Genomic DNA, 13,614 nt, shown 5'->3' with positions numbered 1-13,614 from the left:
ATGGTAAAATTTAAAATTTTTTGACTATATAGAGCAGAGGTTTCCAACTTACATGAGGCCGGGGGCCGCAATTGAAAACAGCAGTCAAATGGTCGTGGGCTGCAACTTTATCAAAATTATATAGGACTCTTTTATGTTTGAAGGAACATTAAATATTACTATCAGACTTTTATCAAGTTGTACAAAACAAAAGTATTGAATTACAAATTAAAATAAGAAGTAGATTTTTACCTGAGAAATAAATATTTTTGCACCGTTGGTATGTTAATCACAGAAACGAAGAAATAATTTTTTTTAATGAAAGAAAAGTATTTTTAAACTCATATAGATTTTTTACAAAAATTGTGAGCAAAACAATGACAACTAATATAATTTAGTTCACCGGCCACAAAAAAGGCTTAGCAGGCCGGAGGGCCGTCAGTTGGTAACCACTGATATAGAGGAATGATTTTATTAATCACCTTTTTTAACTTTTATTTTCTAATCTGCTGTTAAGCTGCTAGGAAAGGAAATTTTTTGTATTTCTCCTTGAATTGGATTTTCTTTTTCTAAGAGGGCAAAATGCACCTTAAAAGTGCTTAATATTGTTTAATTTTGGATCTTAAAAGTGAAGCACTCTTAATAGTTCTTATTTTAGGTTTAAAGTGAAGAGTCCTTAATTTTTCTTCAAAAGAAAAATCGTAAATAAACTTTTTACTTCTATTAATAATATTATTTATTTTTCCCCTTTTCAAAAACATATTTAAGAAAAAAATGAGATGTTATTACATATGAATTTAAATACTCCCTGTTTTACACGTAATTTCACGTCCTTGGAGGTTTTTATTGCTTTTAATGTTGATAGTCGGCCTTTTTTATGTGGTTTTTTCAAATTTCACTATTTTAATACGATGTTAGGACATGCGAATTTCAAATTTGAGTTATCATTTTTGGCACATTGGATTTTATCATAAATCTACTTTGTTGTACAATTGTTTTGTTGGTAATTATTTGATGGTTCTTTAAATTTCTATTATTTTTAATTATTGGGATGTCATTATGATACGCAGATTTCAGTTGCAACAATTTGTTAACAATTTATTTGGAAAATAATTTTGGGTGTTTTTAATTCTATGTCTATCAGTGTTTGTTTTTTTCCTGGTGATTTTCCAAGGGGCTCATGTGAATGTATAATTCATATCGAATTTCAATGTTCATCTCGCATGTGCGCAAATCACAGGCAGTGAGAGTGCTCCACCATTTTAGATTCGTTTTTCTTTTGATTCATTTAGATTTTATCATAATTTAATGTCATTCAATGACAGTTTCTTTTAAAATTATTTAGCATATTTTAGGGCCTTTTGCACATGGTTCTCAGAATTCCGATATTTTTAATACAATGTTATTATGACATACATTTTCCACTTTTAAGCTAGCATTTTTTGACATTCTTGATTCACAACAATCCATGTCATTTTCCAATAAGTTTTTGCTCTTTTTCTTTTGACATTAATACAATGTTATATTTTTCAAAAATGATTTTTGACACGCATTGTTTGATCGTGGTTACACTTTTTTTCCTCGATTGTTTTTCGATCATTTCCTTTTTTAAGAGAACTTTAAAGTTTTTTTTTTATCCGATATTATTCTAGCCTGCGTATTTCGAATTTAACCCCTTTAGGACAACAGACATGATCTCGATATGTTATTCTCTTATAAGTGCGTGTAAGCTCTGAGCCTGTAGACCTTGAGAAGGACATTTTCTCCATATGCTGGTGTCCATAGAAGGGTTAAGATAGTACAATTCTATTGTAAATCCACATAATTTATTAATTTTTTTAGCAATTGTTTTTTGTTTTTCGGCCAGTTCCACACATTTTTCTAATTTTGATACTTAAATGACATTATAATTTTGTATTTTAGTTATAGTACATGCGGTTTTCTTTGTAGGCAGTAAAAATGTGTAGATGTTCATTATCGTACATATCCACCCTTTTATCATTTCCTTTTATCACCTCCTATCACCTTTTATCTACCCTTTTATCAACTATATCCTTTACTTGGCAATGACCCAGAAATAATGTTTTTACCAAACTGGAGTATGTATAAATCTCTGTTTTATATATTTTTTATGCTTTCATTCAGTGAGCATAATAGTTTTTTTGTTAGAGTTTATTTTAAAATTAACTTTTGTATTGCATGGTAAGATAAAAAAAAAAGAACCATTTCTTTTCCTCTATTTTTTCATCATATGGTTTTTTTTTCTGATAAATCTAGTTTTGATAAAAAGAGAAATTTTTTTAAAACAAAGTATCAGTTTTGCAGCATCAGGTTCACTTATACAAAATACATGGTAAGTGGCTTATAATTGTCTTATGATGTTTGAAAACCACATGGTGAAATAATTAATGCAAACATTGTGATTGTTTCAGTAAAATGGTTTAGTAATCCATTCTAAGTGATGATGTTTAAAAACATTTAATTTTTTTATTTATTCTTTGAAGGTCCTTCAGAGAGTAGATCATCTTTGGGTACACAAGCTGCCATTCAGAGGAGAAGGCGACCTAAAAGACGTTCCACTGGTGTTGTTTACCTAGATAGTGACGTAAGTTTGTTATTTATTTAGAATTTTCTATGATCAGGGTTTGTAAGCATTGGGAATATCGCGAAAACTGAGAATTGTCAGGGAAAATGATAATAGAAAAAAAGTCAGGGAGTTTTCAGAGAAAATTTTAATTTTACCCCAAAATTGGGAATTTGACATCCTAAAAAATTTTGGGATTTTACTCCATTTTCATTCTACAAGTTTTGCCTGATGCGAAAAATCAAATCTGCTTTCGTTAGAAATTGTTTCTTTTAATAAATAAAAGCAGAAGATATTTAATTTATACTTAACCATACAATTATTTATTCCTTAAAGCAGACGATTATTTTATGAGGCATATTGCAGTTTTCTCATTTTACAAGTGATACATTTTTGATTCCACTATGTTTTGAGTTTTTCTTTTTTTCCCCTCTCTGTTTTTTATCACTTTGCAATAAATTTTATACACAATAAATTAGTTATTCTTATTCATGAGTTTTAAGATGGATATTTTTTTTAATTGATTTCATTATATCCTGCCTTGTCCAGGGCTTTAATATTTGTTAGCGCTTTTAATTATCATTCTCATTTGGTAATTTTTAAGTATTGTTGTTATTTAATTTGATTAATAAGTTTTTCTTGTATTTTATCTTTTTATTTTATTTATAACTGGGTATGAAATATATTGCATTTTTAATGATTAATTTTGTTTTATATTAGTCAGTTTGGGATGCTTAATAAATCTTTAGTTAATTATAATTTTGCTTAACTTCTTTAAATGAGTAACATAATTTAATATTTTCAACAGGTGGCTACTAAATACTGTGACACTAAGAAAAGGCATTAATTTTAATTGTTTAGTAAAACAATTTGTCTCTCACTATTCCTGTTAGTGGCACTTTCTATAAGTGCAGACGATTTTTGCTTAAATCAAAGCATTTCAAGGATCTGTCTAAGTTTTTTTGAGGGTACCTATTTTGGGAAATTTTAGACATAATTTGTGAAAATTATATTAAAAAATCAACACAAAAATATGATAAGTAAGAAAATATTTTCAAAAATTGCCACTAAAAATAAAAATTGTTTATGACTGGTAAATTTCGATATATTTTTCCCCATATATTCAAAAATAATTTTGCTATTGTAAAATCTTGGGCTTAAAATAGTACCCAAATTTAAAAATCATTGTCTTTAGTTGAATTTCAACTTGAATTTAATAAAAACACGCACTTAACAGTACTAGCACTAAAAGTTATTTTCATTTTGAGAACATTTTCTATTAGATCATACAAAAAAAAGTTTCACAGAGAAAAAAATGGTTTATAAAAAAATAAAGGCATGTTAAAATAACTTTACAATAGTGTTTAAGATAATGTTCGAATATTTAGAACAATATTTGAATTTTGACTTCCTGTAAAGTTTATAGAGGGCTCTTAAATTAATTTTTAAAAACCACGTGCTGATAGATTGTATTATTGCCACGTGCTGATAAATTGTATCCCAAAATTTATTGGATATTTCAGCAAGATTCTGCACTGTAACACCGAGCTAAAACAACACAGGCTTGACTCCATGTCAATTGTTCAAAATTTATTAAGCCAGAACAGTTGGCCCCCTTCTTCACTGGATCTCAATCCTCTAGACTATTGTGTTTAGGGAATTCTAGTTTATAGTTAATGCTAAGCAGCACAGAAATTTGAACACTTTCAGAGCTTCTTGATTGCGTGAATGGGACAAATAATAAATATGTGCCGGCATCGGACAATGGAGTAAGAGATTATCTTTACTGATTGATGTAGATGGTGGTCGATTCGAATAAATATTTTTTAGGGTAAACTTCCATTTATAGTGCTCATCATAATTGTGTATTTATCATCTTCTCTTTAATATCTGTACAATAAAATTATTCAATATTTGTAATAGTATTTTGTAGCCACCCTGTAGCTTCTTTTTGTGTTGGTTTGGTATTTACCATCAAAATAAATTTTTTAATAAGTATTTTTATTAATGTTGTGGTTTAACAATCATCCTAATTTATATTTTCTATCTATTTATCCATCAAATTTATGATTATTTTTTTTCTTCTTTTTTTAAAAAAATGATATACCGTAAACCGGGGCGAGTCTACCCATTTTAGTTTTATTTAATTTTCACTATTTTAAATTGCAAATAAAAAAAATTTTACCGACAGAGGACTTAGTTAGGACTCTAAGGAAGATGGCGCTGTAGTAGTTTGATCCGTTTTTATTTATTTGGTGTCTTTTTAATCGACCTGTTCAAACGTCTTTTGAGAGATTTGTATTGAAAATCAGCAAACTTTTAGTTGGTGCTCCATAAGTATATTATTATTATTACTATTTTCACTTTGGTTAAGAGATAAACTTATCTAAGACTAAGATTACATTAATTTTATATGAAAAAAACAAACAAAAAGAATGTAAGTTTTGCTGTTGTAAACAAAAAGCCAGAATTCGCGGGGCGAGTCTACCCATTCGTATTTAGTTTTAATAAAGCATAATAATATAATTTAGAACTTTGTTTATATTGAAATTAAGTCATTTTAAATGAATTTGAGTATATTATTTTAATTCTGCATTGATAAATTTATCATTAATAAGAAAATTTATAGGTTAAATATAAATGTAAATATAAAATATGTTTATTTTACCTATTTTTTCAATTTTTATATTACAAAATTAACTTTTTTTATTTAATGCAAGTTAAATAAATTATTATTTATAAATTATTATTACCTCCCAAAAGAATGGGAAAAGGATTTTTCATGATTCCCAATGTTTGAATTTCGATTTTGTTAATAATCTTTAATTATTATTATTTATAATTTTATTTAATTGTAAATTTATATTAATTTTAATTTATTTTTATCAACAATAATCAGAAAAAAATGTTATTTTATAATGTTAATGATTGTAAAAACAAAACTGTGATCAAAATGTGATAATCGATCAAATACTCAATTTGTGTTATTTTATGAATAAAAGAATGAAATATATAATAAAGTTATGAATTTTACTTCATAAATATCCTATATAGTAACTAAAATAGCAATTTAATAGTAAAATTTGATTATTTACAATGTTAACATTCATTTTAGTAGAATGGGTAGACTCGCCCCATACGAGAGATTTGTCAGCAGTTCTATAAAAATATACAGTAACAGCGTAACTGTTAATATTTTCTAAAATCGATTTCCCAGCTTTAAAGTGGGATAAATAGCGATTCCGAAACACCTATTAAAAGCCTTTTTTCTTTAATATTTACAAAAGTTTGACCACTTGAAAGTTGACAATCTGAAAAAATGGGTTGACTCGCCCCGGTTTACGGTATTGCCTTTTTTTCTTTTTTTTCTTTTTCGTTTTTTCCCCTTCTATTCCTAAAAACGTTCGTCATTTGATTAAATATGATTTAATTTCAATTAAATACAAATTATTTGTATAATATTTTTTTAATTTTTCTTTTTCTTTTTTTTCTTCTTTTTTTATTATTTTGTTATGACTTAATTTTATGTTTATGCTTAACCAATAATCTCTCTAATTCATTTCTTTCATCCTCACACATTTCTTCACAATATATTATATCACATAAATACTACTCATGTAAGATCAGCAATAACTGTCTCACATTACATCTACCATACCACTAGCAAATTAGTATTTTCATATCTATTTTACTACCCTTTAAATTGCATTTATTTTTTGTTGCTTTTATAGTCTATTTTTAAATACATTATTTTTAACCTTAAACACAATACACTCATAAAAATATTACCTGTGTGATAAAAACATACATAAGAAAGTTAATTCTATGTTTAATTGCTTTTCAACATTCCAAAATGTCTACACTTTACATCTATGTCAGATTCAAAAACTTTGTATCTTCTGTATGGCCCATTAGTAGTCATGATTATGCTTTACTTTACCAATAATCTATATCATTCATTTTTTTCATCTTCACACATTTCTTCACACTGTATTACGTAGTTATTAGTATGCTAATCATATAAAGCCATCATAAACGATCTAACATTCCACTTTTCTTACCCTCTTCATTTATTGCGTGCCATACATTATAACTTCGATACCTCTAGCAACACATTGAACTCAATATCACTGTCCTTAATATGTTAACTAAAATATCTTTTTTTTTTTAATCTGTAGAATATTTTTCTTTCTTTCTATCCCTATTCCAGAGCCCTCTCTACACATAAAAATTATCTAATATCACTTGAAAAAAAATATAAACAACATAACTCTTATTCAGAAACATCATGAACTGCATCATAAGGGAATTTTTTGCACTTTACTTTTTCTAATTTCTTATTATTTGAAAATAAAAAATTTTTTTTTGTAAGGCATGATTTCTTTAACCAATATAATACATAAAAATAAACTTAAAACAGTTTAAGTATAAAAGGGTTGAGTTACACAGCATAGTAACTTTTAAAAAGTAAGATATTATAATACACTTATCAGAAAGAAAAAAGATCAAAATTTTATTGATTATTTTTATTGTTCCTATAACTTTTCCATCTTTTAATTACAAATGATGCTATTGAATATATATATAAAACAAAATTAGTTCATAAAATTTGTGTGATAATTTTGCATTTAAATGTTTTAAAACAGTTGTATCTAATTCTTAGGATGCCCAAGATGAAAATTCAGCAAATAAAGAAAATAATGCCCAAACTGATTCTGTAAGTTTTTTTTTGCAATAAATGCAAATATTTTCACATATTTAAAATTTTGAAGCATGTATTTCAGGTAATATGTTTAGTACTTTTCCAATGGAAGTAGAAAATGCAGTGGATGGAGAAAATAAAACTCTTCCACTTACTGTAAACAATGCCACATTCTCATTTTAAAGAATCATCATTAAACATGTGATTCAGAAGTATTCCTTACCCCTCTTGTTTACAATAAAAAACAATGAGTATGTGTCTCATTTCAAGTAGAAGGTCAAATCTACATATATCTCAAATGTAATGGACTTGCAATGCCATCTTTTGCCAAAAATGATAGTTTTTAAAATGTACCAGAACACTGTCACAAATATGTGATTATGAAAGCACTAGCACATCTGCATGTCTACTTTGAAATGCTAGCCTTTCATGCTGGAATCTATAAGAGACAATCAGCGCAAAAGGCTTAAAAGCTAAAAAAAAAAAATACAAAACTTATATATTTTTTTTTTTTATTCAATAACAAAAAGATTCCTCGTGCACCACTGAAAAAGTACAACACGAGGCTTACAGACGTAAGTATGGTATCAAACAATGTAGGATATTTAAACAGATATACATACTAAAAGGGCATGAAAAATTAGGGAGAAAAAAAAATTAATAATAATAATAAAAGTAAAAAAAAAAATAAAATAATAAAAAAAAAACATTTGCAAAAAGGATGAGAAAAGGAAAAATAAAAATAGTACATGAAACAAACTGATTTATAAGATTGCATTAAAAACTGAATCAATGAATTTGCAGAAAAGTTTGAAGACTGTTTTGTTTCCCACAAAAGTGCGAAGAGGAGGGGGATAGTTAATATTGAGCGACTTTAAGGCAATTATTAAGTTTTTTCTATTTTTCTCAAAATGTGAGCATTTTACAATAAAATGCTCAAGGTCTTGTGTTCCTCCAATATTGCAATCACACAGATCACTGGAACTTAAGCCAAATCTTTTCAAATATGCCTTGAAGTTGCCGTGTCCAGTGAGAAATTGCGTCACATGAAAGTTGCAGAAAAAATGTTGATTATTGAGTCTTTGATTAACAGATGGAAAGAAGAGTTTAGTCAGTGAAGCATTTGTAGAAGCTTGATATTGTTCATTCCACACAGTTTGAACTTTATGTCTGGCTGAAAGTCTAAAAAAAGATTTTGGGGGACTTATATCACAAATGGAATCAAGATTAGTCGCTTGTTTCGCCAGAAAGTCAGCTCTTTCATTACCCAGAACACCGGAGTGGCCTCGGACATGTGAAAAGAGCACAGATTTACCCTCGGATTGGAGTTCATTTAAAATAATCTGCGAATTTACAATAATTCTCTTAAATGAAGTAATACATTTAAGTGCAAAAAGGGATGAAAGGGAATCTGAACAGATGAGGAATTTTGATGAAAGAGATGAGTTGTTTGAGATCCATTTAATAGAGTGGTAAAGACACAAAAGCTCAGCTTGGAAAACACTGCAGTCATCAGGAATTCTAATCAGGTGGTTCTCCATTTCAATATTATTATAAAAGATCACAAAAGCCAGGCCAACTCTGTTATTTAATTTACTTCCATCTGTATAGCAAACGATCGGAAAGTCACTTTCAAAACTATTGCAGAATTTAATGGTATCAATAGGTTTTCGATTACCTGGATGTGGAACATTAGTTAATGAGAAATTAGAACTTAATGAGATGTTGCTGATATTGTTTTTATAATCCATGTCCTGTAAGATATAAATATCAATGGGAGGGAAACCTGATAAGACGAAACAAGCATCGTAACTAATAGTCCTGTATCCCCGCACAATTCTAAGAAGAATTCTTCTCTGAACTCTACGCAGATTACGTACATTAACTTTTTTAAGTAGGGCATTACCCCATACTCTAGATGCGTAGCAAATGAAAGGAACAATTCCCTGTTTGTAAATTAAACTCATAACATTGAACTTTAAACCAAAAGTATTGCATGAGACCCGATTTAATCCTTGAAGAATATTTTCGCATTTTTTTGATAAGTAAGCAATATGTTTTTTCCAATTCAAATTATCATCAAGAATAAGTCCCAAATATTTAATTTCACTAACAAAATCCAGAAGGTTATTATCAAGGTAAAGTTGTTGATTCGAGTAGTCTTTATTTTTCTTTTTGATAACCATGATTTTGGACTTATTCGAATTGAAATCTAGTTTTTGTTCTTTGGACCATTTAACAATAATGTCTAGGATGGTTTGCGCAAGTAAAAAAATAGTGTCCTCACATTTGCCTTGCAAGCAGATTAAAAGGTCATCAGCAAAAGCAATTGTTTTACAGCCATTGATGTTTGAAAGTATATTTAAAAGTTCATTAAGAATAATGTTCCAGAGCAGGGGTCCAAGGACTGAGCCTTGAGGGCAGCCTCTTTCAAGAGAGCGAAGGATGGTACGGTGATCAAGTGTTAGAGTGGCAGATCTCTCACACAAAAAGTCTTTAATGGTATTGAAAATGTTGCGTGGCACATTATATTTTCTAAAACTTATATATTGTCTATTAATAGCATATCCGACGTTTTCTGCAGTTTCTAATTAAGACTTTTTGAAGTGGTGGTGATGAAACATTTGATTTTTCTATTGTAAGTGGACATTGTTTTAACTATTCAAAATCATTATAAATTGACTTTATTCAACAAAGATAAAAAAATATTAATGTATGCATTTTGTTATTTCTTTAAAAAGAAATAAAAAATATGCACTTCGTAAAATATTATTTTGCATAAATTTTTTTTTAGCTTGTTTTAAGCTAGATTTTTTTTAATTTTGAATGGTTTTCTTGCTTGTTATGATTGAAGAAATATTGTTACAGAACAAATAAAATTAATCAATAGATTGATTTATTTGGCATTTCTTATTTAACTTTTTATTTAGGCTAGAGTTACATTTGGTTGTTATGCATACATTAATACATCAGATGTAATATCTCGCTTACTGTAATTATTACTCTTTTCACATATAAATGCTCCGTGTAGTGTATGTCAAAATATTTTTAGTGTTTTGGCTAATCTAATTTCTTTGATGAAGGTACATTTAATTGAACACAGGAGCCTGTAAAATTATAATAATAAATTTATAATATCTGGGACAATGTCGAAAAGATAATAAATATGCACTCAAATATGCATCTGAAATACTGGTATATCTTATATCATAAGAATACCCTCTTGAAAGGATTTTATTATTTTGAGTTACAAGCACCATTAAACAATACTAAATTGCAAATTTTTATGTAATTATAAATATTAATTAATAATATAAGTAAATATCTTTATTTTTGCTTATAGAAATTAGATTTTTATATTAAAGATGCTATTTTTTTCTTCGTGTGATGTGATTGGACAAGCTCACTGAATGGCAATGGATCTAATGCAACATTACCATTAATAATTTAAGGAAACAGTAGATTCCTGATTATTTGAACCTCTTTTAAATGAAAACTTTTGTTGGCTGAAGTTTTCTTCCAATTTTGTTTTAAAATGCAGCTTGCTCTTTTTTTGTTATTAGATACTTTAGATTTTCCAATACACAGTGCTATTGATAGAAAAACAATGTTACAAGAAATTTCTCTGTCACTCAGTAAAAAGTTCAACTAACACCTAGATTGTAAAGCTGATATTATTTTCAACCTTATAGTGCTTTAAAAAACCTTCTTTATTTTAAGCAGCTACTTAACTTTCTGCTTATATAATTATGTAGCTATGTTATAACTATAAAGTTATTACTTTGAAGTTACATCTCTGAACATCTAACTAAGCTGACCTTAGGCAGTTTGGTGTTTGCAGTTAATCAATGTATCATAATCATTTTTTTGCTCTTCTCCTAAACATGATAGGAAGATCTATGTTGCGAGCTTTAGCAAATTGTATTTATTTTAAGTCATACTTTTAGCAATTATAGGTTGGAATATGTGGCATTTCTGTGAGGTCACTGGCGTCTGAAATCTAAATTGCAATCTACATAAATTGTGTGGCAGGTACTTGTTATTTGTTAAATATATTTTATCTCAAAAATATCTTTTTCAAATACTTTTGTGAAGGGAAATGTTAACTTGCACAAAACTTATTGTATACATATTATCACTTAGCTATTTCTTTCTGAAACCAACTTCCTTTTCTTTACCGAACGCTTGGACACCTGTGGTTATGTTCCCTTTGATATATATACAAGAAAATTATACGATGCATTACAAAGATGCATTTTAAAAGTCTGTGTGGGAGTTTGGGACATCACAAGAGTTGCAAAGATGAGTTAGTTAGAAACTGATTTCTATTCTTTAAACCTTTCTATAATGCACATATGTTCAATTCCTCAAAAGTGGAAATTTTAAATGTTTCGCTGTTTCCAAGATCGTTACAAAGCCACAATACTGTAAAAAAGATGATATTGTTAGAAAAGTCGTTACACATGTCACATCTGCCAGATTACTCATCTAGTAATTTACCAAATATGCCTTCACAACACCCCTGTGAAATGCTCTTTTTGTAAAAATACTAGCACGAAACTTCTGAAAATTTATTATGAAGCACCTTAGGATTCCAGCCTGAGCCCTTGTGTTTTGAAAGGTAACAAGGAACAAACACTTGGGGAAACTGGTGGGAGGAGGAGGTTTTTCTTTGGAAAAAATAAAGAATAAAATTAGGATTGAAACAATACTGACATTTTTACTAGCAAAATGTAGTACATAGGAATTTGCTTCAATTGCAAAATAAATAAACCATCTGCAAAATGGAAAAAAAATTATGGAATTAATTAACAAATTGTTCTTTCTTAACCCCTTAACGATTTGTTAATTTTCAAGAAAACGGTCAAAAAAATGCCTATTTTTTTTTTATCCCTGAAAATTATATAAAAATATGTGTATGAACATACAGTCACATATATACATACAGATGTGTATTTGTTTTTAGCTTGAAATTTTAAAAAATTAAATTTTTAGGAAAAGCCAACAGTCAGGTTACTATGACTTAATGTTGGTTTTCCAGCAAGCAAGGAAAATTTAAAAGATATGTGTTTTTAACATTAAAAAAGAATTTTATTAAACTTGCATATGATATAAATACAGATTAGTAATTTTTTCTTGTGTGATAAATTTCAAAGCATGAGATACAGAGGCCAACGTCACAATCTAGAGAGTAGTACCGAGTTTCCTTCCTACATCTCTTATTGTTTTCATCTCTTCCACAATTACCTTAAAAATATCCTGGTACCGCCATCTGGTGTGTAAAATGAGAAATAAAATGTTTTCTGGGCAAAAGAAATGAATTAGTTTTATTCTTATTTGCGCGTTACTACTGAACACTCCAGCCCGGAAATATCATAGGGCGAGAAATAGAGGGTGAAACCTCACCCCGTCATTTTCACGGGAGGGAGAAGGAGGGGGTTAATGGAACACAATATGCTATTTTGGTTAAAAACCTCAAATCCCCTTCCCCCTGGGTGTTCAATGATCAAATTGTTATCAGTGAAGCATCTTCACTTCATATATCATCGAGCAAAATATTGCAATCAATGCCACTGATCATGCAGAACTGTTATTCAGACGGATGTTTCCCGATAGCTAAATTGCACAAAAATATTGATCTGTCAAACTAAAACTTCTGTAAAAGTGAAAGAGATGGCACAATTGGAAAAAAAAAAGTATTGTTGAGATGCTTTGGAGAAATCCTTTTTTGATATCTACCAGTGGTAGTAATAACACTGACTGCAAGTTATATCCAGTTTCCGTGACTTATTGCAATGAAGAATTATTACAAATAGAAACTTCCTTGCTGTATTCACCAGTGTTATCATCTGTAGGTACTGGATTAAATATTTCACCTTTATTATTGACTACTATTTACTGAGTGAAAATAATATTGATATTTTCTTGACTTTAGGGACTGAGAATGACCCTGTAATGATTTTGAAAAAAAAATCAGGGGTTGCTAGAAGTTTAGCTAGCAAAATCGCCCAATTTATGTATTATTGGCTGTTCTTTTTATTAGACAGAATTCTCAAAGAAAAGATAAGCAGAAACGATTTCAAAAATAGCATGCTGAAATTAGGAAGTTATTTCAAAATGTTTAAACTAGATTGCTTTTTCTAGAGTGATCTTCAAATTGACTCATAGAGCAATGAGAACCATTAATATATTTCTTTAAAGAAGAACTGAGCTCGGTACAAACAGTGCATTGAAAGATTATAAAATTTAGTTGAAGTACAATTCTGAAGCAGGTAGTTCTAAAGTTTTACTAGTTACTGGTGTTAAAAAAAAGATCTATTAATTATGAGTTTAGTTCAAAGAAATTTAA

The 13,614-nt window shown here is 28.6% G+C and overlaps 1 protein-coding gene across 6 annotated transcripts in view; it reads left to right on the top strand.

Annotated features, from left to right (window-relative positions):
- LOC107455797 (protein phosphatase 1 regulatory subunit 12B) overlaps nt 1–13,614 on the top strand; it is a 187,288-nt gene that overhangs the window by 93,246 nt on the left and 80,428 nt on the right. For all 6 annotated transcript variants that reach the window (XM_071187602.2, XM_071187600.2, XM_071187601.2 and 3 more), the window contains 2 exons: nt 2,484–2,584; nt 7,227–7,280. In XM_071187602.2, coding sequence (XP_071043703.1) covers nt 2,484–2,584; nt 7,227–7,280 — 155 coding nt within the window. The remainder of the gene's footprint in view (nt 1–2,483; nt 2,585–7,226; nt 7,281–13,614) is intronic.

Source organism: Parasteatoda tepidariorum, chromosome 11 (assembly GCF_982258835.1).
Source record: "Parasteatoda tepidariorum strain Cologne lab strain chromosome 11, Ptep-v5.0, whole genome shotgun sequence".
Lineage (NCBI taxonomy): Eukaryota > Metazoa > Arthropoda > Arachnida > Araneae > Theridiidae > Parasteatoda > Parasteatoda tepidariorum.
Note: the sequence above shows the minus strand (reverse complement) of the source record. Positions and strands in the feature narration are given on the sequence as shown.